This window comes from Culex quinquefasciatus, chromosome 3, assembly GCF_015732765.1.
Source record: "Culex quinquefasciatus strain JHB chromosome 3, VPISU_Cqui_1.0_pri_paternal, whole genome shotgun sequence".
NCBI lineage: Eukaryota > Metazoa > Arthropoda > Insecta > Diptera > Culicidae > Culex > Culex quinquefasciatus.
The window spans coordinates 139532831-139560488 of record NC_051863.1 but is presented as its reverse complement, the minus strand read 5'-3'; the positions used below and the strand labels follow the sequence as shown (position 1 = coordinate 139560488).

Here is a 27658-nt window from a genome sequence, read left to right as displayed (position 1 = left end):
GGAATTGAACTTCTTTACTGTCGTTTTTTTTTTTCTCTAAAACGCACGCCAGTTGTCTCGCTCTCGGACCAAACAAACTTACAAAGTTGCCCCTCTTTCGGAGGATGGTATGATTGGTGGTGAATGTGACCTTCGGGGGCACTACTGGCTTGAGCTTAGAAGACCTCCCCTGCACCTCTGATCGCGCGGGTCTACGGTTTGCCCATCTTTGCTCATCTTTGCTCATCTTTCATAGCATCGCACAACGTGTTTGCGATAATATCTCATATTTAAAAATGCAAGTAACAAGTACCCGGTGGAGAGCAGTGGCGTTCTAGCTAGGAATAATTCTTGGAGAAGTAAATTTTTCTGCTTGCTTCAGGAATTTTGAGCGAACTTTGCGCACCGTCGATAAAAAAAACAAAATTTTACAAACTTTGATGGTTTTGGGAAGAATTGCTTTTAACTTATTTCAGCATCAACACTAAAAATATAGCACAACGTCATTGCCCATATTGCACGCCACTGCCCTTTCTAACACCAGTCTCCTTCGGCGCTCGTTCACCGCCGTCGGCGCAGGAATGAAAATCGCTTGCACACAGATTCTGTCCTCTTCCCTCGCCAGCAAAGCCGCTTCAGCCTCCGGTGACCTCCCTTCAACCAAGAACCCGTTGCGGCATCTCCGTCTAAAGCCTACCTTCAGCGTACTTGGCGGCGTCGTCGCCGCATCTCTCGGTAATCCGACTTGGAGGAGGAACACTACCGCTCGTGCTAGCCAGTGTTGCCAGCGAGTGAGTGCTGCTGCTGCTGCACCCTAATCCTAATTTCTGCATCGATCATCAAGTCATGTTTCACCATCGGCGCGGATGCCACCGTTGTCGGTGCTCGTCTTAGAATCGAAGCTTTTAGTCCTGATCTCCCCGGCCGCCCCGGCAGTGGATTTTGAAATAGTTCTCCGCGCTGTGGAAAGAAAGAGTTCGACGGGCACGGACGGACATTCCCGGCGGGCACACAAATCGCCAACCCTTTTGTAGGTTCGCCGTCCAAGTGGAAGACACGGAGGGAAATTTGATCGCGGAAACGTGTGTTGACGAATTTGAAAGCAATCTGGTGAAAACATCACCTTGACTTTCAAGTTTATCAATACATGCTTGTTATTATCGAGAATTTCTCTCCGTGCCAAGTGGATAAATCACCTCCAATCATCATCATCGTAATCCTCGTTTCAAGTGGCAATTTAGTGGAAATCCAAGTGAATCGAACCTTGTCCAAGTTCTGAGACCATCACCCGCTATTACGGTGTCAACGGATCGGACTTCTGCTGTCATCGGTGCTCAGCGGTGGTCCCAACGTCCGAACGACCCTTGGACATTCAATCGCGGATCAGTATCGAACCTGAAGTTGCAACTCCCAGAAGCAGCAGCGAGCAGAGGCATCCAAGGTAAGAAAGAAAGGCTTCTCAAAAAATAAGCTGGTGATTTATCACTCAATTTGTGCCACCCCGAGTCACCGCTGTGCAGTGAGGTTCTGGGCCCCAGTGATTTATGAACTGCATCATGGATCAATTCTTGCTTGCGAAAGGGGGTCTGCAATTTGAAGTGATGATCGATCAATATCCGCGCGAAGTGAAGTGCACACTGCTTTGGTGGAAAATGGTGCAAATCTGAGAAGGAAAACTGGAATTACAGTGATTATGAAGGGTTCGAAATCTAGTGGAACGTGGATTTGAAAAATATGGATAAACTAAGCAAGACAAGGCCATCCAGTGATTATGGGTTTCAAATCGGTTGCTTCTGGTAGAGAGTAGGTTTGGTATAGTCAAGGTTCTGCTGCTAGTTTTAAAGAATACACGAGCCAACAAAAAAGAAAAAAAAAATCCTTGCACAGTCTCAATACATTTCAAGAATATTTACATTAACGGCATTCAGTATTAAAGAAGTTACGAAATTTTAAAACGGTGTTACCAGATCATCAAAGCTTACGTTCTACAAAAGATTCGTTAAATCTTTGATAGCACAACTCGACATTTTTAAAGTTGATGTGAGTAAACGCTTCAGTTTCATCAAAATATACTAGATTTAGGCTTCCTGAACCCGCTCTAATCGGCAGAATTGAATTTAAGTCATTTTCCAGCGAAAAAAAAATTAAGGAATTGTACATTTCGGGTATAAATGGTATATCGTTTCGCCCGTGTGGATCAATCGGACCGCGCACTGGACTCACAATCTAGAAGTCGCCGGTTCAAATCCCGCGGTGGGCGCTCTAAAATTCTTTGTGTAAATATGGGTATTCGGCGCCGTCGCTCCGTGCCATACTTTCATACACTTAGGAGCCCAGGGTGGCGAAGTCCTTGTAGATAAAAAGGAAGACACTAGTGGTTGATACTAGCAATGGTGGCCGACAGCTATAAAGTCAACTTTGTTTTTTTTTTTTTTTTCATAATAAGCAACTGTGTTCAGGCAGCCCAAATCTTCATACCTTGACAAAATTTACTGACATCAAACCCAAAAATATCGAGTTGTGTAACTCTTCAAAGGTCATGACGGGGCTACCAGATCATCAACACTTATGACTTTCAAGATATATGAAATATGTTAGATATATTAAGTTGATGTTATTATCTAAATTTTCAAAAATAATAATTTATACATTTTTCGTTTTGCTGAACTGTCAATAACTTGTTGCAATCCCATCAAATCACATAAAAGTGCATCTTTCAAGGCCACGCACTATACCTATTCCCCAAGTGCCCCTAACCATTACTCATTACTCATTGTCCTCGGTGCGGTTAATCAGTCTTTACGATCCAACTCCCCCCATATCAGCCGTCAACATCAAGGTGGTAAACAGTCAGGTCACCCCCGTCTACCGACACGCGTCTCGTGTTTGGTTGGTTAAAACTAATAGAGCTACCACCCCGGCAAACACCGCATAAACTAGACTAACCCAATCGCCTGCTCCAAATCTCGCCCTCGTAAAGTAGCTTCAAAAACTTCATAAATTACCGTAGTGCACACACCGCGCGCACCTACCTTTCGGCGATTGAAGTCCGTCCGGGCTTCAATCATGATCGCTCCTCTGGCCGCTCAGAATTGTGTCAAAGTACCCTTCTCCCCTCTGATGGTGGTAGCGACGACCGACGGTAGCCAAGATCTGGTCGGATCTACACGTAGTCGTACCGATCGGATTAGCCAGCTGCGTTGGGTTTGGGTCATTTCGCCGATTGGGTCACTTTGTCGAACGATTGTTTCTCAGATACACAACTCGACATTTTTTGAAGTTGATGTCAGTAAACGCTTCAGTTTCTTCAATTTATGATAGATTTGGGTTCCAATCGATAGAATTGAATTTTAGTGAATTTCCTACCAATAAATAAAATTGTAAATTTCGAATATAACTACTATGGAATTACTTTAAGCAACCATGCGCACCTCCTAATTTTAACTTCCCTCACAGATTCAAGTGTGTGCAAATGGTTGCTTTAGATAATTCCATAATAATTACCCGAAATTAACAATTTAATTTAATGACACTAAATTCACTAAAATTCAATCCTGTCGATTGAAGCCCAAATCTATCATACCTTGACAAAACTGAAGCGTCTACTGACATTAACTTTAAACATGTCGGAGGTGTGTTAGGATAAATTTTCTAGATTTACATGTATGACCTATTCAGTGGAATTGGTGGAAACCGAAAATCTAAAATGATCGAATTGCTATCCAAAATATTCCTTCGACCAAACTCTCCTTCCACTAAGAAAACCAGTCCCATTGCTTGAGCTATCAACAGTGATCGACAAATCAACCGAGGCGCCGCGCTTGGTCGTTGATGATGGTCACACGTCCTGATCCCTTAGCCAATACCGCACCGCAAACCGTTCGATCTAATCTCGCGCGGAACAGCTGGTGCCGTTCCCTAAGCGCGATGCCACGCGTCCTCACCGTCTTTGGCCGTGTTAGTCCAGCAATGTGTTGCTGGAGCTACCTGCCTTGACGGTGTTATGCTCAATTGACACATTTGTATTGGGAGTTAAAATTGGCTCAAAGTGACATTCACAAATATTTTTTTAGATTTTAGACAAGGGATTTCTAATATCGTGTCACTAATCCGGAATTACTTGGAGTTTGGGCAAGTTATTCTGTAATTCCGATGTAATCCTGGTAATTCCTGATAATTCCAATAATTATTGGTAATTCCATTTTTTTTGTGAAAAATACTAAAGAAACTTGAAAAAAAGACTGTTGGAAAAATAATTTCGATAAATCTATAAATGCCTAATAATTTTCATCTAAAGATTTTCCGGCACCGTACCAAAGTGGTGGCTTAATTCAGTAGTTCCGGAAATACTTCTTGTAATTCCGGAATTTTCAAGTAATTCCGTATTAATTCGTGTAATCTCCACTCTGACTTCAAACTCATCTTTTGAATGTTAGTGAATTTTCTACGTACAAAACGGCAAAAAGTTTTTTTTTCGTAAAAAAATATATTTTTGCCATATTTTAAGTTTTTTGAAAGCTGATGATTGCATATCAACTGTAGAGGTGTATAATGCATTTCCAATGGGTTTCTCATTGAAATGTTGAAATGCCCAGTGAAAAAAATATAATTTAACCCAAAAATGAAGAATTTCTCGTCTCAATGTCCTGATGCAAACATTGATCGAGCTCGAGCTGTCACAGCCCTGCGAAGTTTGTTGGCTGACATATCGGGCGGTCAGTCAAAAAAAAGCAGGTGGAAGCCACCTGACAAAAAACTTTTGCTTGAAAGCGATAAGAAATCTGATGCAATCAAACGTCCAGTTGTCATGTAAACATGTAAACAAGTTTTTGGAGGTCGGGCCAATTTGAAGCTTAAATAAACCTGCGGGCCAAATTTACAAAATAGATTATTTAAAATAAAAATACGTTATTTTAATTTAAAACACTGGAAATTACATAAATTTATAGTAAGTTTTATTTCAATTTCTGTTATTTTTTATTATTTTTGTCAATCAAAAATTATACAAAACACAAAATGGCAGTTTTCTATCGGTATTGTTGTTTTTATTGTTTTAGTTATTTAAAAAAAAAAGTCTGAAAAGGTTGAGTGTACTTGTGTTTTCAATCAGATTTTAAATTTTTTTTTATATATTTCTAAAATGGTGGCATGTAATCTGAACAATTTATGTAACGTAGTAATTTCATCCTTATATTAAGTGCAGTGTTGGCATTATCGCACCCTCGCGAGAAAAAAATCCTCTCTCTCGAGTTCTCGCCGCGAGTCCCGAGCTGCCGAGAGAAACTCGCCGATTGCCCGTTCTCTCCCCTGTTCGCGAACGGGCTAGCTCGCGAGAAAGAATTGCCCGTTCGCGAGAAGTAAAACAAGTTGGCAACGAAGAAAAAACAACACAACTGTTGAAGTTGCACCTCTTTACCATCGTGTCGTTCGCATTCATAAACCTGATAAACAAATTGCTATCTTAGAACGAAAGGCTAGCACGAGGCGCTCGCGAGCGAGAAGAGAAAAGGATAACAAGTCCTCTCCCTCGCTCACGAGTGAGAAAAAGCTTTCCTTCTTCTCACTCGAATCTCACCACTGATTAAGTGTGACTAAGGATAATCGTTGAGAGCCAATTTCAATATTTCAATGAAAAAATGTTTGAAAATGTTCTAAGCACCATAAAAAGAAAAAAAAACATGTTTATTAATTATATTTGAATAAACCCGAGCATTGCTAAAAGGAAGAGAGGTTTTGTCGACAAAAGCATTGTAAAATATTAGCAACATCCTTATTTCTCCGATTTCAACATTTTGTGTGCTTGAATCAGATGGTAGTTGTCAGATTCGTATTCAAACTGTCTTGAGTTTGAATCCCGAGGGAAGGTTTCTAATTGCAAAGTAAGTTTAATTACTTAAATTATTTTCTATAAATTACTTATATTTTTAAAATCATTACAAATTTCTACCTAAGTCAAATTTAAACGTTTTATAAATATTTATAAAAACGTTTGATAAAAGTTTTTACGATATTTACTTGTTTCACTCACATTGAAAACATTGAAACGTGTAAAATTATTTTAATTAATAAGATTTTTGAACAAAATATGTATGCTTAAAATGAGGATTAACACTAAAAAAACTTAAAAGGATTTGCATTAAAAAGTTAAAAATAAACCTTAATTTTGAAAAAGTATAAAATTCCAATCAGACTGGTCAGTAACCCTTGATGCTGGAAACCCCTTGGTTTTAAAGTAGTCTTCGACTCGACAAATTGTAAAGACCCGGTGTCAAAGTTGTAGTCGGACTCAAAAGTTAAGTCAAGTAATTTTCAAAAAAAAAATCGTTTGTTGTAAGAGGGCCAGTTAGAGGAAGTAAATGAGCTTTTTGTGGGCCAGAAGTCGGGGTCTTTGAATCCGAAATTTAGTAGGTAAAACTCTTCTTTACTCGAAACTCCCGACTCCCGGTTGAAGCTCTCTAAAAGGCTCGTTCCAAATTGTGTCAAGATAGCACGACCCCGGCCAACAGTGGAAGTTCTGCCAAGACTTCAACAAGCTGGTGGTGACGGCGATAGTGTTTAGAATTGAGTGCGCGCGCGCATAAGCAAATGAGCTGACGGAGGAGGATCGTACCATAAAGCATGTTTAATTGGATGTTAAAATTATTTATGCGTAAGTTTGGTGCAAATTATGTTTTACGGCGCTGTGCAGCGATCAGACTTGAGCAGCTGGTCGTTCTGAGTGGTACCATTTAGAAGGGCTCGTTCGTTTTTTTGTGTCTTTTTATTTATTTTTTTTTTGTTTTAGAATTGTATTACTTTTATAGATTTCCTGTGATATTAAAAAAATATTCATCAATAACTCAATAAGAACCTGACCAGTTCAATCTAAAAATTCAATTCTGTTTAACAATTTTGTTTTCAAAACAATATTTTCGAAAAGATTCCAAAGTTATCAACCTGAACGGTTACGTGAGTGTTCTGGCTTGATTTAGGAAGCGCTTAAAATGGCTGTGATTAAGTGTGGCCTATAAACTCGAGAGCAAGCCATAAATATGTTACAAAATAGATGGGTCATAAATCGATATTTACGCTAGACTTGCGAAACTAGGCGTAGAGGTATCAACCTAGCTGCTTGTTCCAAAAGTTGGCCCACAAATTTCGACTGCAACGTAAAACCTCAGCCCATATTTGAAAGTTAGCACAAGAAGCAAACTTTTTACTTTCGAAGCACCACCCACGAAATGCAGACATCCTTCCAAGCCAAAAAAAATGACTCCACAAGCCATATTCAATTTAGCGCTAAATTAGTGATGGCGCTCTTCTGCGCTATTAATTTGGACAGATTTTCACCGCCGGGTTTTCGTTGATGATCCGTAACGTCGTTAAACGCGAGCTAAACGATCCGGTTAAAAACGGACCACCGCAGCAGAAGTGGGTTGGAAAAAAGCAAGCAGCGCGATTCACAGTTTTTGAGCTATTAGGTTTTTATTATTTGCGCATATTGGTAAAACGGTGGCCGGCAGTTCATCATCATCATCATCATCATAACAGTCGTTTGCCGACGGAAATTAATTGATCTCTTCTCACCTTAAGAAGACCTTCAGTAACAGACTGTTTTGGGTTTTGGCATTGATGAAAATAAATGGAATTTTGAAGAAAAAAAATGTATTTGGTTGAAGACTTCCATGATCAGGAGTCGGATATTCAAATATAAATTTCCAAATATATTGTGAACTTTTGAGTCAGATCACTCAATAAAATCTTAATACCTTTAATGAAGCTACCTTGAAAACCCATGAAAACAAATTCAATGGTCAATTTTATGTTCAAAATGTGGTGACTAAATCGCTCCCACATTTTCCCATAAATAATCAAAATAAACCGCCATATTTACAGCGTTCTCACAGCAGGATTCCATTTGATGAAACCAAATTGCTGATAGTTTCATTTGCAGATAATTCAGCTCGTATCGAATGTCCCCGGCACGAAGACAACTCAGTTCGCCACTTTTCTCAAACGGAAAACGGTGTGAACGCGCTCATTGGCCTCTCAACGGGTCTCTAATTTACACTGATTACAGTCCACGCCGCGCACACAAAATTGTTGGCAAATTTGGAATGCCTTACATAATATTCCCACCAACTGAGAAGCCTGAGACGACCAGGGCGATAAAAATTTATTGCACTCCAAAAGCGCGCTGTACAAGCTGCCACTGAGTCGTGTCTTCTAATCCTTGCTTGACCATTGCAAATCTGCCAATTCCTAGAAGAGAGCCCCCTTCTAAGCTCGACTTGGAGACACACGGCGTTCACACGTTTTCATGTGGAGTGACTTGAGCTGTGAGATATTCAGTTGATTCGATCTCCAAAGCTCTATTAGCAGGCTCTCACAGTTCAATTTATATGCAAATAAATTGTAGCTGCGTGATCGCGGCGATGAATTTTGCAGACTCCGCCACTTAGGGGGTAGAAGTGCCAATTTGTGATGGAATCACCTGTCGACACGATTGGTGAGTGTCCCATCGTCGAGAAGATTTGTTGATTAGTCTTCTAGGATACTTTGTTCAAGAGGTCGGCATCACTCTGAAACCAACCAAACACAAACCAATGAAGGAATGGATTGTTGTGGGTGGCAAAATTGTTGGTTAACATCATTTCTGCTGCACCACTCACATGCACTCTGAGGACATGCAGAGTTTCACGAAACTTCAATTGAACGAACAAAATGGATCGTCGCCCTGTTTGCCTGTCTGGCGTTTGTTGCCGCCATGCCCTACGAGGATTATCACAGCCATCCGAGCTACAAGTACGAGTACGGAGTCAAGGACTCGCACACCCACGACCACAAGAGCCAGTGGGAGTCCCGTGAGGGAGACCACGTTAAGGGACAGTACACCCTGGATGAGGCCGATGGTACGCACCGCGTGGTGGACTACAGCTCGGACCACAAGACCGGATTCCAGCCCCATGTCCAGCGCATTGGCCACGCTCACCACCCGCACCACGGAGAGAGCTATGCCAACATTAAGCAGCACTACTAAAAGAAGGTCTCGAATATAAATAAAGTGATTTTTAACATCTGAAAAAACGATCTTTTAGATAACTTAGAATTTCAATGTGTACAAAGACTGCCAACTTTTGACAACCCTACAGATATGGTTGCAATGATTTCATTCTTAAATCGAGGGTCTTATAGGTCTTTCAAGGACCTGTAGGATAGGTCAACCACCGAAATAGCACCATATCAGCAAAGTAAAATTCTTTTTAATGCAATTTGAAGAAATGTGAAGATCCAGGGTCAGAATCGGACGACTTATGTTTGAAACTACGTCAGACTCAAAGATTTAACTTTAGTAAGCATTTGGTAACTTAGGCCATCCCAAAAAAATAATCCTTGCTTGTAACCAAGGTTATATTTTTCAAACTTGAATCGATCTTTGGAGAGACTGTCATGCCTTGAGGTCGTTTTGAGCTTCCTAAAAAATCTCAGAATAATTATTTAAACACCTACAAATTTATCGCCACGTTAAACAGAAGCTGCAAAACAGTTCTAAATCATCAAATAACTTTTTAAATACATTTTTATCTGGAAAAAATCCGTCATATCGTTTTTTTTCAAACTGAATTATTATTTCTGTTTGCAATCATTATCGAGAATACAGTTATCAAATATGGGTTTTCCAAGGTTTTTTACATATTTTTTATTCTGCTTTTTGTGCCGGAAGGTTTCCACAAAGTTCTTCGATATTTTATGATCTAAACCTTTCGAAAGTCGCGCTAGTGTACTTTATGCATCGTTTGTAAGGGAAGCTGAAAAACGCGAATACCGAATGGTTTAGAAGATTATAAAATAAAGATCTGATTTTATTTTCAGAGCGTCATCATTGAGAATTGCTCTTAAAAATTCTTGGAGGCATTGTACAAAGATTATTTTTTGCTTATTCATTTGGATGACATTTTTTTTACAATTATGCAATTTAATACTGAAAAAAAAATTGAAATTTTAAATTTAATACTATTTGCCACAATTTTGGAAACTGACAGTGCCCATAGATAAAAACTGACAGTGACAGTGTCCATAAATAGGGAATTTTAAAAACTCAAAATTCTCTATCTTGAGATTGCATTTTCAGATCGATTTGGTGTCTTCGGCTATTGTAAGTATAGGAAAAGCGTGAGAAGGGGGGAGGGAGGGTAATTTTTATTTTAATTTAACTTGACGTCCTTTATGGATGAAGCCTTACCCTTTTTCAATTGCATTTTTTCATAAAAAATAACCTCTCGAAAAAAAATATTTTGAAAATTCGAACATTTTCATTTTTGGACATTAAAATGGCATCTATGGCACAGGTTGGTCAAAATTAAATTGACAGCGTTGCCAATTTTCAAAAAAATCATGATTTTTGAAAAAGTCGAAACTAAAATTTTGATTTCATTTTCACTCCTGAAATCTGAGTGCTATCGTAATCTTCGTAATCTAAAACATAAAAAATAATAAAAAAAAGTTATTTTGTAAAACTATATTTTTTGTGTGAAATATTCAATTAAGGAATGCATTTTTTCTACAGGGTATTTTTTTTAAGCCAAATTTGCCGAAAATACCAAAACGATCAGAAAATTTGAATTTTGTATATTTTTATAGTTTTTTTTGTATGAAATTTTGCCATTATTGTACAGACACATCAGTGATGCAAAAAGACTTCTTTGATCATAAAATAGTGCACACGTAATATTGAATGTTTGGCCCGTTTGAAATGTTAGTCTTGATTTTAAATTTTTGAAAATATTTTTTTCGAAAAGATCGGAAAATTTCACGAATGTTTTATGTTTTAACATTGTAAATCGGACCTATAGTTGCTGAGATATCGACATTGGAAAATGGTGGGTTGTTTGGGTGAGACTTAGAAAACATCAATTTTCTTGTTTTTTAACCTTTGCATGGCAATATCTCAGCAACTATGGGTCGTATCAACAAAGTCCGAAAAAGCCAAATATAGAGAATTTTCTCAGCTTTTCAAAAATATTTTTTTCAATAGATGGCAAACATGGGCACTATTTTAAAAAAATAAAAAACTGCGACTATTTTCAAAAAAGTTACCTAAAAATGGTTATAACTTGATAGCGGTGCACTTCATTAAAAATTCACTAAAGTACTTTTTGATTGCAAATTCGATTTTACATCGAAAAATGAAGTTGAAAAATTTTTGCGATCAATATTTCAATTTTTTTAAAAAATCTGTATTTATTCAAAAAATCATAACTCGGTCAAAGTTTTTTTGCCCATTCTGGAAATTTCTGAAAAAATTGAATTTTATGTCCTCTAAAACATATCAAAAAATAAAAAAATTAAAAAATAGTGTTTTTTTGGAAATCAAGTTTTAGTGACAATAAGTTAAATTAAAAATCACCAAATTTTTTTTACTGTGTATCATTTTTTTTCTGTGTAGTCCATATCCATACCTACAACTTTGCCGAAGACACCAAATCGATAAAAAAATTCCTTCAAAAGATACAGATTTTTGAATTTTCACATATCATTTTTGTATGGACAGCTGCCAAATTTGTATGGAAAATTATATGGGTAATTCTCTACCAACTCACACGAAATCGGGAAAAGTTGCCCCGACCCCTCTTCGATTTGCGTGAAACTTTGTTGTAAGGGGTAACTTTTGTCCCTGATCACGAATCCGAGGTCCGTTTTTTGATATCTCGTGACGGAGGGGCGGTACGACCCCTTCCATTTTTGAACATGCGAAAAAAGAGGTGTTTTTCAATAATTTGCAGCCTGAAACGGTGATGAGATAGAAATTTGGTGTCAAAGGGACTTTTATGTAAAATTAGATACCCGATTTGATGGCGTACTCAAGTTCCGAAAAAACGTATTTTTCATCGAAAAAAAAACACTAAAAAAGTTTTAAAAATTCTCCCATTTTCCGTTACTCGACTGTAAAATTTTTTGGAACATGTCATTTTATGGGAAATTTAATGTCCTTTTCGAATCTACATTGACCCAGAAGGGTCATTTTTTCATTTAGAACAAAAATTTTCATTTTAAAATTTCGTGTTTTTTCTAACTTTGCAGGGTTATTTTTTAGAGTGTAACAATGTTCTACAAAGTTGTAGAGCAGACAATTACAAAAAAATTGATATATAGACATAAGGGGTTTGCTTATATACATCACGAGTTATCGCGATTTGACGAAAAAAAGTTTTGAAAAAGTTACATTTTGCGTTTCTCTTTGTTTCGTCGTCCGTGTCTGTCGCGGGTGACCATGAACGGCCATGATCGATGACGACCAACTTTTTCAAAACTTTTTTTCGTAAAATCGCGATAACTCGTGATGTTTATAAGCGAACCCCTTATGTCTATATATCAAAATTTTTGTAATTGTCTGCTCTACAACTTTGTAGAACATTGTTACACTCTAAAAAATAACCCTGCAAAGTTAAAAAAACACGAAATTTTGAATTGAAAAATTTTGTTCTAAATGAAAAAATGACCCTTCTGGGTCAATGTAGATTCGTTAAGTACATTAAATTTCCCATAAAATGACATGTTTCAAATTTTTTTACAGTCGAGTAACGGAAAATGGGAGAATTTTTAAAACTTGTTTAGTGTTTTTTCGATGAAAAATACGTTTTTTCGGAATTCTGAGTACGCCATCAAATCGGGCGTCTAATTTTACATAAAAGTCCCTTTGACACCAAATTTCTATCTCATCACCGTTTCAGGCTGCAAATTATTGAAAAACACCTCTTTTTTCGCATGTTCAAAAATGGAAGGGATCGTACCGCCCCTCCGTCACGAGATATCAAAAAACGGACCTCGGATTCGTGATCAGGGACAAAAGTTACCCCTTAGGACAAAGTTTCACGCAAATCGAAGAGGGGTCGGGGCAACTGCTGTGTGAGTTGGCGGAGAATTACCCATATGGACAAACTAATGATGCAAAATGGCTTCTTTGGGCATACCGAAGGCACCAAAATAGTTTCAGCCGGATTAAAAAATACAAAAAAAGTCGAATGACCGAAATCTCAGAGAATTGCTCAGTATTGAAAACAATGGGTTTCTGTCTCATGTTATTGAGAAAATGCGGTAAATATCATACAAAACTGGTCCATAACTGTTCATTTAATAAACTTTCGGAACAATTGCCTAAATGACCAAATCGGACCAGATTTCGTGTGCACAGTTCCAAAGATCTGCAACAACCTCAAGAATGACCTTACCGGCAGGTTTCGCTAATCCGTGCGCGCCGCGTACCGCTTGCCGCAAAGTGAACTCCATTTGAAACGTTTGGTTTCGCTCTTTCCCGCTAAAGCGTTTCTGTTGCACCGCCCCCCCTCAGCACATGTGAAAACTCCCGCCGCAAATTGGCGACCTCTCCTCCCCCCTCCGGTTAATGCTCAGTCATGGTAAACGGTGGCTTCTATTTGCATACATGTGTGTGAGTTGTTGCGAGTGTGTGTGTGTGTGTTTCCATTAATTACTTTGGTTTTTGGTTCGCCGAAATTAGACAATTCACACAGCAAGGTTCTCAAAGTGCTCTAGTTGTGTGTGCACCGCACGCTAAAAGTGAACCGCTCACTTTGGGTCAAGGAGTTAATCGAAGAACAGCTTGAGCTCAAAAGTCATGCTGAACAGCACTAACAGTATTCACTGGATGTCCGTTCTGCATGATTCGGTGGATTTTTTTGCTACTTCTTCCAACATTTGCGACATCTCTTGAGCTGTTGAAGAGTACATCCACTTAGCGCAGTAGTTCCAATGACTTTCAAGAGTTTGGATTAAGGTCAGTAGCGTTTCAATAAAACAAACAAAAAAGCCAAACTAGCCGTGTCTTGCAGACACAATAGCTAACTCATCAACTGTAGCAAAATGGCGCTCCTTTCTATAAAAGTCAATACTGATGAAAACGGTTGTCTACGATCGTGGGTTCTGCCTTCGTCGTCGATTTCATCCTCAAGGATTCCTGCACTGCAGTGATGCACTTTTGTCTGATTATAGAGAGGATTTGCGGTGGTAGTACCTGCCAGAACCTGTTTTGTTCTGTAAAGAATAACTACTCATTACATACTGCAATGGCAAAAAATTGTGATTTAATACATGATCTTATAAAATTTTATGACTTAACTTTAAAATCTGAATTTAACGGAAAGGAAAATTTTGTGAAATTTTGAAAAAACAATAAACATTACTCACTTCCCTGGGAAGATTAAACGTCATCCATTGCACTTTGCAGAGACCTCAGTGGGTTGAAGGTGCAGTTCAAGGTTGGTGAAGGAATTCTTGCCAGTGCGCGGGTCGTCATCTCTCGGACTCATCGGGTTTGAGAAGGAAGTGTTGTTCTAGAGAGGGAAAACAGGTTTTGTGATGCTACACGGCTGGCACGCTGGTTCCGGATGTGAGTTGCAGCAGAAAGGTTTTATGCTGAAATCAAGCTGAATTGTAGGAATATTTTGATATTTCATAAGCTTAATCAAACTCTGCGAATAAAATGAAGATTTTTTCACTGAAAGTTGAAAATTAATTTTAAATGATCCTCCTTCACCCAGAAAACGTTTCCAGAAAATTCAAATAGCAAGCCATAGTTTCAACATTTGCATGGAAAAAGTGTTTAAAATGCATTTTACACTAGTTCAGTTGTTTTGCTATCATTACTTTTCAAAAAATGTAAGATTTGACTAAACATAAAAAATTTGCATAAAAAAACATTTTGCGATAATAAACATCGACAATTTTCAAAAATTTCAAAAGATTTTTAAATCAACCCAAAGATACTTAAAAATTATTCTTAACGCAGGGGAATGCATTTTAAATTGAACTCAGCTGATTAAACTTCAATTTCCATTGAAATTCAGAAAATCAGAAAATGTTGTTTTCAATATTGCACTTGTTGTGTACGATTGAGGTGGAATGACCCAAATACACAAATAAAACAGACCTTCCCAAATAAAATTCAAAACGAATCGAGACTACAGTCAAAGTAAGGAAAACATTTTTGCAGAGTACTTATTTACTGCACTGTGAATCATCACCACGTTTCATGAACTGATCGTACACAATACAAGCACCCCATAGAAGAAACCTTCAGCGCAGTGTCAAGTTCAAAGGAACAGAAAGATCCATTACGGATCATTAGCACAGCTTCCACGGAACATCAAGTCGTTCAATGCTCATCAATACTGTGAGCATGCACGAATTGAAGATCTTAACCATGCGACAAAGAGCAGCTCCCATTGAAGGTGGCGAACAACACGATTTTTATCGCTAACGGGAGTTGGTTTGGATGACTTACTTAGACAAATAACAATTTGAGGTGACTTTGAGCCATTTTACCGATTTTTTTGATCGAAAATATGTCGTTTTTAAGTAATGCGAAATGACTTTCTAGGTATAATAAGTATTTCTTAGTAGATTAACTTCCAAACTCTTCACTTGTATGCTTTTTTGTGACACAACTTATTTTTTTTTTCAAGCAGCGACAAAATAAAACAAATCAACACATTTTCTTCAAAAAAATATAAAAAAAATACAGGACCATGATTCAGCGTAACAACTTTTCGTTAAAATGACGCACACCATTTTAAGATCTCATTAAATCGCGTGTGTATTAGTTCATCACTATTGAGGAAGCCATCAATCTGCAAACAGAGTCTTCCCTCGGTGGGACCTCCATCGAGCCACCATAAAACTAAGTTCGTGACGCTCGAATTACTTCCACCAAAGAGCATCGCCAAACGGTTAGAAACATTTACGTACAAGTCATCGTAAAGATGCGATCTGTACAAGTTGTTGCTCACGAAATCATTCAATTGGCATCGCTAAACCAGCTGAGAGCTGGGTTCTGGTTCGGGGAACCCTGTTTAGATCAGCTCATTTTGGAGCTCAATTGAATTCCATTTGTCAAACGGGGGCGCTTTTGGCAATCCGAAATGTCACCTCGTTTTGTTTGCGGTCTAGGATGATAAATCACTCAGGGTATTGTTGTCTGCAAGACTGGCCTCAAAAACTATGATTTAAATCAATGATGCAATTTACTTTAAAAAATACATTAAATACAAGAAAATACCTGAAATTTGATTAGTGATTAATAATAGTTATTACCAATCAATTTTAAACAAAATAAAACAGTTGTAAACAAACATCATGCCATTTTGCACAGTTTCAGATATTATGATGGCAATAAAGTTCAACAAACCTACTCAGAGCAATTAATACAATAAAAAAAAACTCATCAACATTTTACCGTATGTTTGAGTGAAAAAAAATATGGCAAAAGCTCGAAAGACTTAAGTTCAATTCATGTTTATTTCCTTACAGCTACAAATTAATTCAGAAACAATCATTGGATGAAATAAATCCCTTAAGTTTCAATTAAGCGTGAGCAGAAAAAAAACGGTTTAATACAACCGCTTCTATTGCTAGGGAAGACTTAAATTCGAATGGTCAACATATTCGAAACTAGGATAGTTTGGACATTTTTTTTTTAATTCTTCAAAATATATTATCACTTTTTGTTTGTGTTGCTAGTGTTTGATAGAATGAAAAAAATCCCAAATATTTCTGATACATTACAATCAACAAAATTAAATACATAAAAATTTGTAATTTTTTTAACAGAACTAAAACATTGTTGAAACAAGAAAAAAAGGTTTCAGTAAAATTACAAAATCTCACAGAAACAGATTATTGATTTATTTGAATGTTACAAACTTATAAAAAAGCTTTAATTTCAACTCAATGTTCAAATAAAATAAGGTCGAAAGTGGAAATGTTGTCGAATGGACAAAATGTTGTCGAGGCAACACTTCTTAACAAAAAGAAGAAATAAAAAAAAATCTTTAAAATATATTTATTTTAGACATTTTCTAATAAAGAAAACTTTTTCAAGAACTGCTCATGGTTAAACAATTTTGAAATAATTTTCAACTCAAATAAGAGTAATCTATAACGGAAGAATAAAACAAAAAAACTAGAACACATTATAGAAGATAGAAGAGAGAAAATAATTATAGAATATAAAATTCTTTTAAAAAATCATTAATAATTCATAACTTTTTTCTCAAAATTGATTTAACATAATCATTCTTACTTAAAAGAATGCATAAACTCAAACAAATATGAAAAAATACGAATAACTTTTGATAGAATATAAAACTCACATATATAAAACATAAAAAAGGAACACATACATCGAAAGAATGACTAATATTACACTGCTTTTTAATTTGAGCGTCCAATTTCCCGGGGTTACAAATTTCCCGGGAATTCCCGGATTTTTTAAATTTATAATAAATAAAAAATGTGTGTAGATCAATTAACATTAACAACTGCATGTAAAAATCATACAACTTCAATAAAATGTTTATATTTTTCTGATTTAAAAGCTCAATCGTAAAATAGATCAAAAGATATATCAGGTATTTTTAATGAGAAGTATTTTTTTTATCAAAGTGTTTGGACAGTGAGTAAAATGAATCCATACTCCACAAAAAAATCATTTATGCTTGTTCTGTAAACAGTTTTAAAAAGGGTAGTTTGAAATTAAAAAAAAAACATACAGAAATCATGTTACACAAATAACTTTGCTAAAACAAATCATACTGATTTCAGCTTTTGAACAAAATGGCAAAGCTTTTTAGTTTTTCCTTAAAAATCATACTTCTCGTATTTGGTTCACTTAAAAAAACTCAATGTTTTAAAATATTTGGAGCAAATTTCAAAAATATTTTGCATTTTTTGAACACCTCTTAAAAAATACAGTGTATCTTTTTAACATTTTTTTTATGGTTTTATTATGCCACATGACTTTCAGGTTTATAATTGACTTCGATTGAATGTTTTTCACATCAAAAAAACATGATTTTAATTTTACGTTAAATTAACATAATTTCACAATCAGAATTGAATTTTTCCTTTTTAATCCTCTAACACTCATTGTAGCACCAGTGCTCCATAATTCTTTCACTTCAAATTGTAATTTCTTGAATACTAGGTATTCAACGAATTGAAGTATTTCTTCTTGCACAAACCGATCTGAAATATTTAACAATACCAATCCTAGTTTTATCCCATTTGATCATGGTAAGAGCAGTAAAGTGCTTAAAATATTTTTTTTTTATGAAATAACACCAATTGTTCTTTAAAAAGCATACTAAAATTGTAATAGGTTATTTTCATTCAGTAAGATCTATTTCCAGTTTCTTCAGAAATTCTTTTTATTATCAGAAATAAATGTTGATGCCAAAATTTCTAATCACCTGGTTAATTATATATGAATTAAATATTACATTTAATTGAACAAAATCATGTTGAGTTTCATTCATTATTTTTTTCAGAGCATTTTCAAAAATATGGTTCCAAAAAATTAAGAAAATGTATACCACCGCTTAAATTTCGGGAATTCACGGGAAAGTTACAAATTTCCCGGGAAACAAGAAATATTTTTTTCGGGAAATCCCGGAATTTTTTTCCTGGGACGGGAAATTGGACACTCTATTTTTAATAAAACAAGAAATAACTATACTGAATGAATAAAAAACACTTTAAAAAAAGTTTATATGCAGACTTTATAAACATGTTTTTTTTAACTGCTCTTCAAAATTAATTTAAATAGTACAGGGACAACCATATTAATATTGTAATAAAATTTGGATTAGAATTTGGATTTTTCTCAAAAAGTTATTATGTAATCATCATTTTGTAAGCTCTTGAAAAAGACACAATTAGAAAAACGAACTTTTTTGAAATAATAATCTTCGAATGAAATATAATGCAACACACAGCTCATTGTATCTTGATTTTTCATAAATAAAACCTAATTGAATTAAATTGAATTAAATAAATAAGACGAAGGCATTCCAAAGACGATATATACAAGAAGTTTAAAAAATGAGGGAGTCAAATTTTCCCTTGTACTAAAGATGCAAACACACTAAAAGTTTGAAAAAGTTAGCTGTACCGTCATTTAAAGCCAATCAGAAAAATTGGCCTGAATTAGAACAGCTGCTTTAGCCAAAAACCTAATGTTTTGAAATTTTTGATTTATTTTGCTAAGAACGGACACATTACAACCAAAAAGACGTCAATTTCAAAAATTAAGGCTTTTCAAGTTCTTTAAAAATGTAGCAGTGATCCAAAGTTACCCCACCCTAGCGCAAAATCCGCACATGCGCGTGCAAGATGCTCGTTTAATGGTCGCAGTGAACCCGAAAAGACACCCAAATATCAAGGCCAATGTTTATAAATATTGTCTGCTCTTGCTGCTATTGTTTGGGTGACTTGCCCTTGACAAACCCGCCGCAAACACACACGCGCCACCCGAAACATGTCCCAAGCGAACTTGTTTTCGGACGAATCGGATGGATGGAACTCGATCTGGATTATTGAAGTGCTTTAGTTTTGTTGTTTCTTTTTTTTTGTGTGGAGTTGTTTTGTGCGGTTAAACCAGTTTCAAGTTCATGTGCGAATAAATAAAGGGGAATCATTTCCTGGTGGATTCTGAGTTGATCATCCTCGATAGAGCAAAAAAGTATCGCTAAATTTACCTTTTTTTTTTGTTTGATTTCAGATGTACGTGTTAGGAATATTTGTGGCCGGAATGCTACTCACAATGGAAGCACTAAGTGAACACTTGGTGGAATTTGTGTCCAACTACCAGACAAATTCACAGGTAAGAAATTATAGGCATGTAAATTTCCGCCAAATTCATTTATAACTCAATTCCATCATCATACCGCTAAGTAAGTTAGTAAGTCAGTGGGTATAAGTAAGTGAGTAAACATCATGCAATCAGCCGTAATTTTATGATCTAATTGAATGATAATAACTGCACCCTGCACAAGAGCCCCTCCCATCCGTGCATCAAACCGAGATCTTCATGAAGAGAAGCGTGTGGCACGATAAATGGCCCCACGTCTGGCTCGTAAATTGATTACCCGCACACCGCTTAGGATCTATTACAGAACACCACCACCACCCTGCTCAGCATTGACTGGGGCATTACACACCTCTCTTTCAAAGTGCCCCAGGATGTGGTGGCGGAGGTTGGTACGCGCGCGCGCATCAGGTCTTGACAGGTGAACCCCCAGACAGAGAGGAGGTGCGTTGCGTTGTGCCCACTTAATTGAGGGTAATCTAAATGCCATCAACGCCACCAACCTGCAGTGGCGAAAGTGGTCAAAAATTACTTATTTTGTAATTATTATATCTTAAAAAATTGATGAAAATTCTGACCAAACATTGATTCCTTTAAATACAACTCGGAAAATACAAGTGTAATCCAATAAATTAAGCAAATTGCAGAAATCGACCCTCTTTTAACATGCATCGTTGAATCCCCGCAGGGTTTATGGTAATTTACACGTTGAGTGACTTTCGATAATATGCCAACGAGTAATGAACAAAACCTACAACGGCGGGGCCCGGTTTTGTGGCATTAAAGTGGATAAGCAATCCTAAGGCCTTGACTTTTGCAAATTTACGATAATGGCGAAAAAATAGTGCATGTTCTGGATGCGTTGTGAACGAGTTCAACTTTATTGTGGTTTTTCATCATTTAAGTTTTGTTCGTTGTATTCATTTCATGAAAATCACATTTATAAATAAAATTGAATTATCACTAAGAAGTCATACAAATCCTGCTGTCACTTAATACACTAAAGATTATTGATATCCTCCTCAAAATTGTGTAAATTTATGTTCGAAAAAAAGATTATTTGGCGTTCTAGCCAAATGGTGTCTTCAGAAGAATTGTTTTACTTAATAAGGGCTATCTTTTGAAGTTATTGACATACAGGGTGACGACCTTTTAGGCACTCAACCAAAATCTAATCTTGTTCGATGAAGTTTTAAGGCTTTGGTGTCTTCGGCACAATTGTAGAGGAGAAAATTTCATGAGTGTTTGTCTTAGATGCCTAATTTCTAGATCTTGATCTACACGTGATTTACGTCATTTTTGCATAAGTTATAGCCTTTTTGAGATTTTTGACGTTTTTGAACCTTTAAACTTTGTGTCATCGGGACTGGCAACACCAGCCAGCAACAGTCAAGTTTTCGGTGCTCTTCAAACTTTTCGTTTTAACGCCGTAATTAACCGTGATTACCCACGAGTTTGCTCCTCCAACATGCCAAAGGCCAGCCGTGGCCGAGGCAGTTCGAGTGCGGCCTCGAAAAACCCGCGTAGTTCATCTACCGGCAGAGTGCAGAAAGGTAAACATACCAACCACGCATCGACCGATATCGCGCACGGGAGCGTGCCCGGTGACGTCACCGATCCTTCATTTTTACACGTGTCATACCGTCCACGTGAGTCCCCAGTACGGACGAGACAATCTACGCGGGCATCCGGAAGCATTTCCGGCCAGCAGCAGCAGCAGCAGTTCACTAGCACTGCGACAACAACCACTTCCAACGTTCCCACCAGCAACGAATTTGAGATGCTGAGTGGAGATGAAAACAACACCGAGAGTGACAGCAGCAGTGCTGGCGACGACGATGACGATGATGAACTTGCGCGCAAGCAAGGAAAGCAGAAAAAGTGTCTCCGAAGGAACGACGACCACCTCCAATTTTTGTTTTGGATACGTTGGCTGACGATGTTGACGAGTTGCTTGAGGGACTCCAATATTGTCTCAAAATTAGCAAAACTTCTGTGCAAGTGATTACCCACAAGAAGCTGCATTTCGACTTGTTGGTGAAGAAGTTGAAGTTGCGAAATTTCAAATTCTTTACATTTGACCCTGCAGAGAAGGTCCCAGTAAAGATTGTCCTTCAGGGACATCCGGACCGCCCGATCTCCGACCTGGAAGAACACCTGATGGGCGTCAAGGTAAAGCCTCGAGAGATAAAGGTGCTCTCAAAATCGACTGCGGTGACAGGTACGTACACCTTGTACCTCATGTACTTCGATCGTGGCTCCGTCAAAATCCAGGACCTACGGCGGATCAAAGCACTAGACGGCTTCTTTGTGACGTGGCGATTCTACACGAAAAATCCGGTCGACGCAGCCCAATGCCACCGCTGTCAGAAATTCGAACACGGTTCAAGAAACTGCAATCTCCCACCCCGGTGTGTAAAGTGCGGTGAGACCCACTTCACCGAAAGGTGCAGTCTTCCGCGGAAAGACCAGCTAGGGGAAAACGCCCAGCAGCACAAAGCGCGTATCAAGTGCGCCAATTGTGGTGAAAACCACACGGCGAATTTCCGTGGCTGTGCCACGCGGAAAAAGTACATGGGTAATTCTCCGCCAACTCACACAGCAGTTGCCCCGACCCCTCTTCGATTTGCGTGAAACTTTGTTTTAAGGGGTAACTTTTGTCCCTGATCACGAATCTGAGGTCCGTTTTTTGATATCTCGTGACGGAGGGGCGGTACGACCCTTCCATTTTGAACATGTGAAAAAGAGGTGTTTTTCAATAATTTGCAGCCTGAAACGGTGATGAGATAGAAATTTGGTGTCAAAGGGACTTTTATGTAAAATTAGACGCCCGATTTGATGGCGTACTCAGAATTCCGAAAAAACGTATTTTTCATCGAAAAAAACACTAAAAAAGTTTTAAAAATTCTCCCATTTTCCTTTACTCAACTGTAAAAAATTTTGGAACATGTCATTTTATGGGAAATTGAATGTACTTTTCGAATCTACATTGTCCCAGAAGGGTCATTTTTTCATTTAGAACAAAAATTTTCATTTTAAAATTTCGTGTTTTTTCTAACTTTTCAGGGTTATTTTTTAGAGTGTAACAATGTTCTACAAAGTTGTAGAGCAGACAATTACAAAAAAATTGATTTATAGACATAAGTGGTTTGCTTATAAACATCACGAGTTATCGCGATTTTACGAAAAAAAGTTTTGAAAAAGTTGGTCGTCGTCGATCATGGCCGTTCATGGTCACCCGCGACAGACACGGACGACAAAACAAAGAGAAACGCAAAAAGTAACTTTTTCAAAACTTTTTTTCGTAAAATCGCGATAACTCGTGATGTTTATAAGCAAACCACTTATGTCTTTATATCAAAATTTTTGTAATTATCTGCTCTACAACTTTGTACAACATTGTTACACTCTAAAACATAACCCTGCAAAGTTAGAAAAAACACGAAATTTTAAAATGAAAAATTTTGTTCTAAATGAAAAAATGACCCTTCTGGGTCAATGTAGATTCGAAAAGTACATTAAATTTCCCATAAAATGACATGTTCCAAAAATTTTACAGTCGAGTAACGGAAAATGGGAGAATTTTTAAAACTTTTTTAGTGTTTTTTTCGATGAAAAATACGTTTTTTCGGAATTCTGAGTACGCCATCAAATCGGGCGTCTAATTTTACATAAAAGTCCCTTTGGCACCAAATTTCTATCTCATCACCGTTTCAGGCTGCAAATTATTGAAAAACACCTCTTTTTTCGCATGTTCAAAAATGGAAGGGGTCGTACCGCCCCTCCGTCACGAGATATCAAAAAACGGACCTCGGATTCGTGATCAGGGACAAAAGTTACCCCTTAGGACAAAGTTTCACGCAAATCGAAGAGGGGTCGGGGCAACTTTTCCCGATTTCGTGTGAGTTGGTAGAGAATTACCCACATCAAGGAGCAGGGCAAGAAGAAGAAAGCGCCAGCGTCCCGCCAACCTCCGAAGACTTCGAGCTCGACCGCTGCAGCAGCTGGCGGAGGAGCGGTTCCATCGACCAACTCAGCGTTCCCTCCCGGTTGGGGAGGTTCGTACGCTAGAGTAGCCGCTTCTGCGGGAGGTTCTCCCCCGGGACAAGCTGATGTTACCGGTGATGATTTCTTCACGCTTCCTGAGTTTTTCGCCCTTGCTGGAGAGATGCTCACGCGCTTTCGTGCCTGCCGAAACAAGGCAGAACAATTCCAAGCTCTCAGTGAGCTGATGATGAAGTACTTCTACAACGGATAAGCTGCCTTGTGCAGCGAAGTTTTTCGACGTCAGTTTTAATCTTTTCTAGTTCTATCCTTTTCCTTAGCAAATCTAGAAGGTGTTTTTTTTTAATTTTTCCTTTTCTTGCCAAATCCATTGTTAGAATATCCAATTACATCAAAATGAATTATAGTTCAAATCATAGTTGAAAGGAACTCGAAAACTCTATTAGGTTATAAGAAAAACGGAATTGTTAATTGATTATTTACTAATAAAATAAATTGAATTGAATTAAATTGAATAAACTTTGTGTCCCGATTTGTCCCACTTCCCGTTGACCTAGAGTGCTCATATTTTGGCCAGATGCTAGTTTCATATGTACAAACAACCCCTTAAAATTTCAGGCAGATTGCTGAGGTCGATGCGAGATGGGTATGCTTTGCTCGTGGACTCGCTCTTAAGTCTAATGGGTTGAGATGAGTTTCTAGTTGATTAAAATCTAAATCGATGAATGTTTACGTGAATTTCTTGAAAGACAACTTTGCATTGCATGAACTACGTTTAACAACATGTTTAAAGAATATAATGATTTTAATCAACGCATGTCAGTTCAGTAAGGAATGTTTTTTAAATGTGCAGGTCATGAACCATCATCATCATCATCAAAGTTAAATTATGAAAGCAGGAAATCCCTTATACTTTTTTAACCTCAAATTCCAAATTTTAACTAAATCAGACCCTAGTAGCCTTAGACTCATACTACTTAATTAACACATTTTACCTAAACAGCATTTCTGTGAAGGAAATTTGTTAGATTTCCTAAAACAACAATTATTCTACATCGTCCGCGTGAAAAAAAAAGTTTTGAAGACCTCAAAATTGCTTTCTAAGGTTATTTGCTTGAAATCGTATGCTGTTTTGCCGGATTGAAGAACAAAATTGATTATTTCTCTTGATTCCCTGCATCATCCTTAATGAAACTGGTTACAAAAGTTTTTCAAAAATTTTGGGCGCGCAAAAACGTGCGAATTTAGGTTTCTCGTTTATAAATAATCAAATGATGTGTTCACTTATATTCAATATTATTATTATTTATTTTTGAACGATTTTTGCAAAAAAAAGTTCAAGTAACTATATATTTCATGATTTTGTGTATGCTCCTACAAAAAAATAAAGAAAATAAAAGAAAATTTATCACCAAAATGCTGAAACTAAGTTTATTGAATCCAAATCTGGCATATACTTTAGAAAATGATAATTGTGAAGGTATGAAATATTTTCTGTAAAATACTTATCAAACGATGTAGAGTAATATTTTTTCTAAAATATTTTTCAAGGCATTTTTATTAAAATATGTGCTATTTTACCTCTGACTGTTAAATAGATTCCAATTAGGAACTTAGATATTTGGACAGGGTTGTCTGGTTTTAAAAGTAAGTCATTCTTAACAATTAAAAAGCTCCAACACCTCTTTGGTTTACGTGATATTTACCATCTCGATCTCGATTCGAACCATCTCATTATTACACCCAAAAAGAGGGTAAATCGCTTTTGAGTTACTGATGTAATTTGGTTCAAAATCTTGTGTTCTTTCAGAAAAGCCTAGAACATCCAATACTTTGTTCTAGAAATCTGGGGTAAATTTAGTTTTTTCGAGAAAACTTAACACGTAGTCTTAAGTAAGGGATAAACTATTGCGTTAAATTTGCTGTTTTTCACATAGATTATTTTTACAAACATGGGCAGTAAACTGGATAAGGATTCTGAAAGGAAGTAAGAAAAGGACTCTCTACACAGCTGTACCATATGAAAGTAAAAGAAAAAAAATAGAAGTGCTTCGGTTGGTCCAAAAAATTGCCATTTTCGTCGATTTTCACAAAAACCACTTTTTCTTAAAAATCATAACTTAGCTCAATTTTTACCGATTTTAGCTGTCTTAGGCGCAAATGAAAGATGATAAGTTTGACTTCCTAGAAAAAATTATTTGAAGTTTAAAAAATCTAGCCTAACATTTGAAAAGGTCATATGAAATATTCAAATGCCGTTTTGACGGTGTCTGGACCAAAGAGCCTATATCTGAATATGTTTAACGGATTCTTGGACAATTTTACATACCATATCGAAAATTGGGCGAGGTTCATTAACAGGGTTCTTACATATGATTTTTTGAAAATAAAATCCGGGTTTTTCGATGTACCGCGCGCGAAAGCGGGAAATTTACGAAATTGGCAAAAAATCATCTTTTTTCACTAAAACTGCGATTACTCCAAAATTTCAGCAATGACCGATACATATTTGGGTACCAAAATTTGCGTAATTGAAATACGCAATATCGAAGCACTTTTATTTTTTTTCTATAACTTTCATATGGAACTGCTGTATATCTAAATTCAAGAGCTAATTTTTCAAAACAGCCTATGAGTCATGAGTTTCCTATGCAGATAGGACATTTTGTAAATATAATGTAGAATTTAAAGTCATTTTTTATAATTTATCTTTCACCTTTAGATCGACTACTCGTTCCGCTACTACATCGACCATCCCGAGTCGGGCGTTTCGCTCGACCACTGGGAAAACCGGCGCGGCGATTACGTACACGGTGGCTACGGCGTACTGGAACCGGGAGGATACGTCCGCACGGTGCACTACGAGGTCGAGGGGGACAACGGTTTCCGGACGATCATCAAAACCACCGCCCCAGGTTCATCACTCGCTCCGTTTGAGTATCTTTAAAGTACTGTAATTTTTTTTCGATTCAATTTTTACAGGTAGCACATCCCAGTACAACATCCACAGTGGCAAAAAGTCCCAACCCCCGCAGCCCTACTGGCACGCCCAGCCGGTGGCCTTCGTCCAGAACGGCCACAAGTCCTAGCCCGCCATAACATCGCCGTCATCGTCATCCTCACACTGTTACATTCGTTACCTTAGAAAACCGATATTAGAAGAAATAATAAAAAAAGCTAGTTGAAGCGAGAAGAAAGTCCCACTGGCCCCGTTACGAATCTATGCCGGCCGGTTGTCCACTCCAAGTGAACCGGTTCCAGAGCACCACACCCTTTCCTCTTCATCCGCCGCGCAAAAAGCGAATTACGCAATGCATGCCGTCGTGAGCAGCTGCTTGCACTTTCTTCCAGACATGCAGCACGAGACGACCTCCTCTAATTACATACCTGTCTTATCTAGGGTAGTTGAGACGGTTGTTGGACTGCTATTTTATTAGCACTTTGTCCTAATTTCTTTCTTTTTTGATTACTTGTACTTTTTGGTAATATTCTTCCTCTATAGCTCAAATTGGCGCTTACTGCAGTCTTTGAAAGTCCAAAAAATCGCAAAATTAAAAATAGTGTTTCCAACAATTGCCCCAACTACCCTACTCCACTTCAGCAATCCTGAGGCCCCCGTTGGCGGCGTCTCTTTTCACTCTCATCGAAAAAGCGAAAGAGAGAAAAAACAAACAATCGAACGAAATAAGTGAAAAATTGCAGATAAAAATAAAAGTAATCGAAAATGAACACCACCCGTTGACTTACCCGTCCGTGGCCACGCAATAACCGCGTTTATTTGTGTAGATTTATTGTAAATAAAGTAATTTTAGCGTCGAAGAAGCCGCCACGCCGATCGGCATCGACCGAAAAGTGAATCATTTGCGTCTGTAACCGTTATTGAAAGCCCATTTTCTTGGGGGTGGGGTGAGGGTGGTCCTAGGACCAGTGACCTGATGATGACCGGTCGATTGCTGCCCGCAAGGGTCAACATGGAGAATTAATGCGGTTTGTACGGTGTAGATTCTCACGCAGCACTGACTTGGCCGAGGGGTT

At 37.4% G+C, this 27658-nt stretch overlaps 2 protein-coding genes across 4 annotated transcripts in view; both read left to right on the top strand.

Moving 5' to 3' along the window:
* The window catches only part of LOC6034636 (cuticle protein 19), a 72961-nt gene that overhangs the window by 12197 nt on the left and 33106 nt on the right, over nucleotides 1-27658 (top strand). The window lies entirely within an intron of this gene.
* Nucleotides 771-27468, top strand: LOC6034632 (cuticle protein 7). Of its 3 annotated transcripts, none has more exons than XM_038264198.1 (5): nucleotides 771-1009; nucleotides 1210-1420; nucleotides 19532-19633; nucleotides 26346-26538; nucleotides 26606-27468. In XM_038264198.1, exons 3-5 carry the CDS (start codon nucleotides 19532-19534, stop codon nucleotides 26710-26712), a joined length of 402 nt encoding a protein of 133 aa, XP_038120126.1. In that variant the 5' UTR covers nucleotides 771-1009; nucleotides 1210-1420; the 3' UTR covers nucleotides 26713-27468. The 3 variants fall into 3 exon arrangements, with proteins under 3 accessions (XP_038120126.1, XP_038120128.1, XP_038120129.1); XM_038264200.1 differs by having other exon boundaries at nucleotides 1145-1420; XM_038264201.1 differs by having other exon boundaries at nucleotides 771-1013.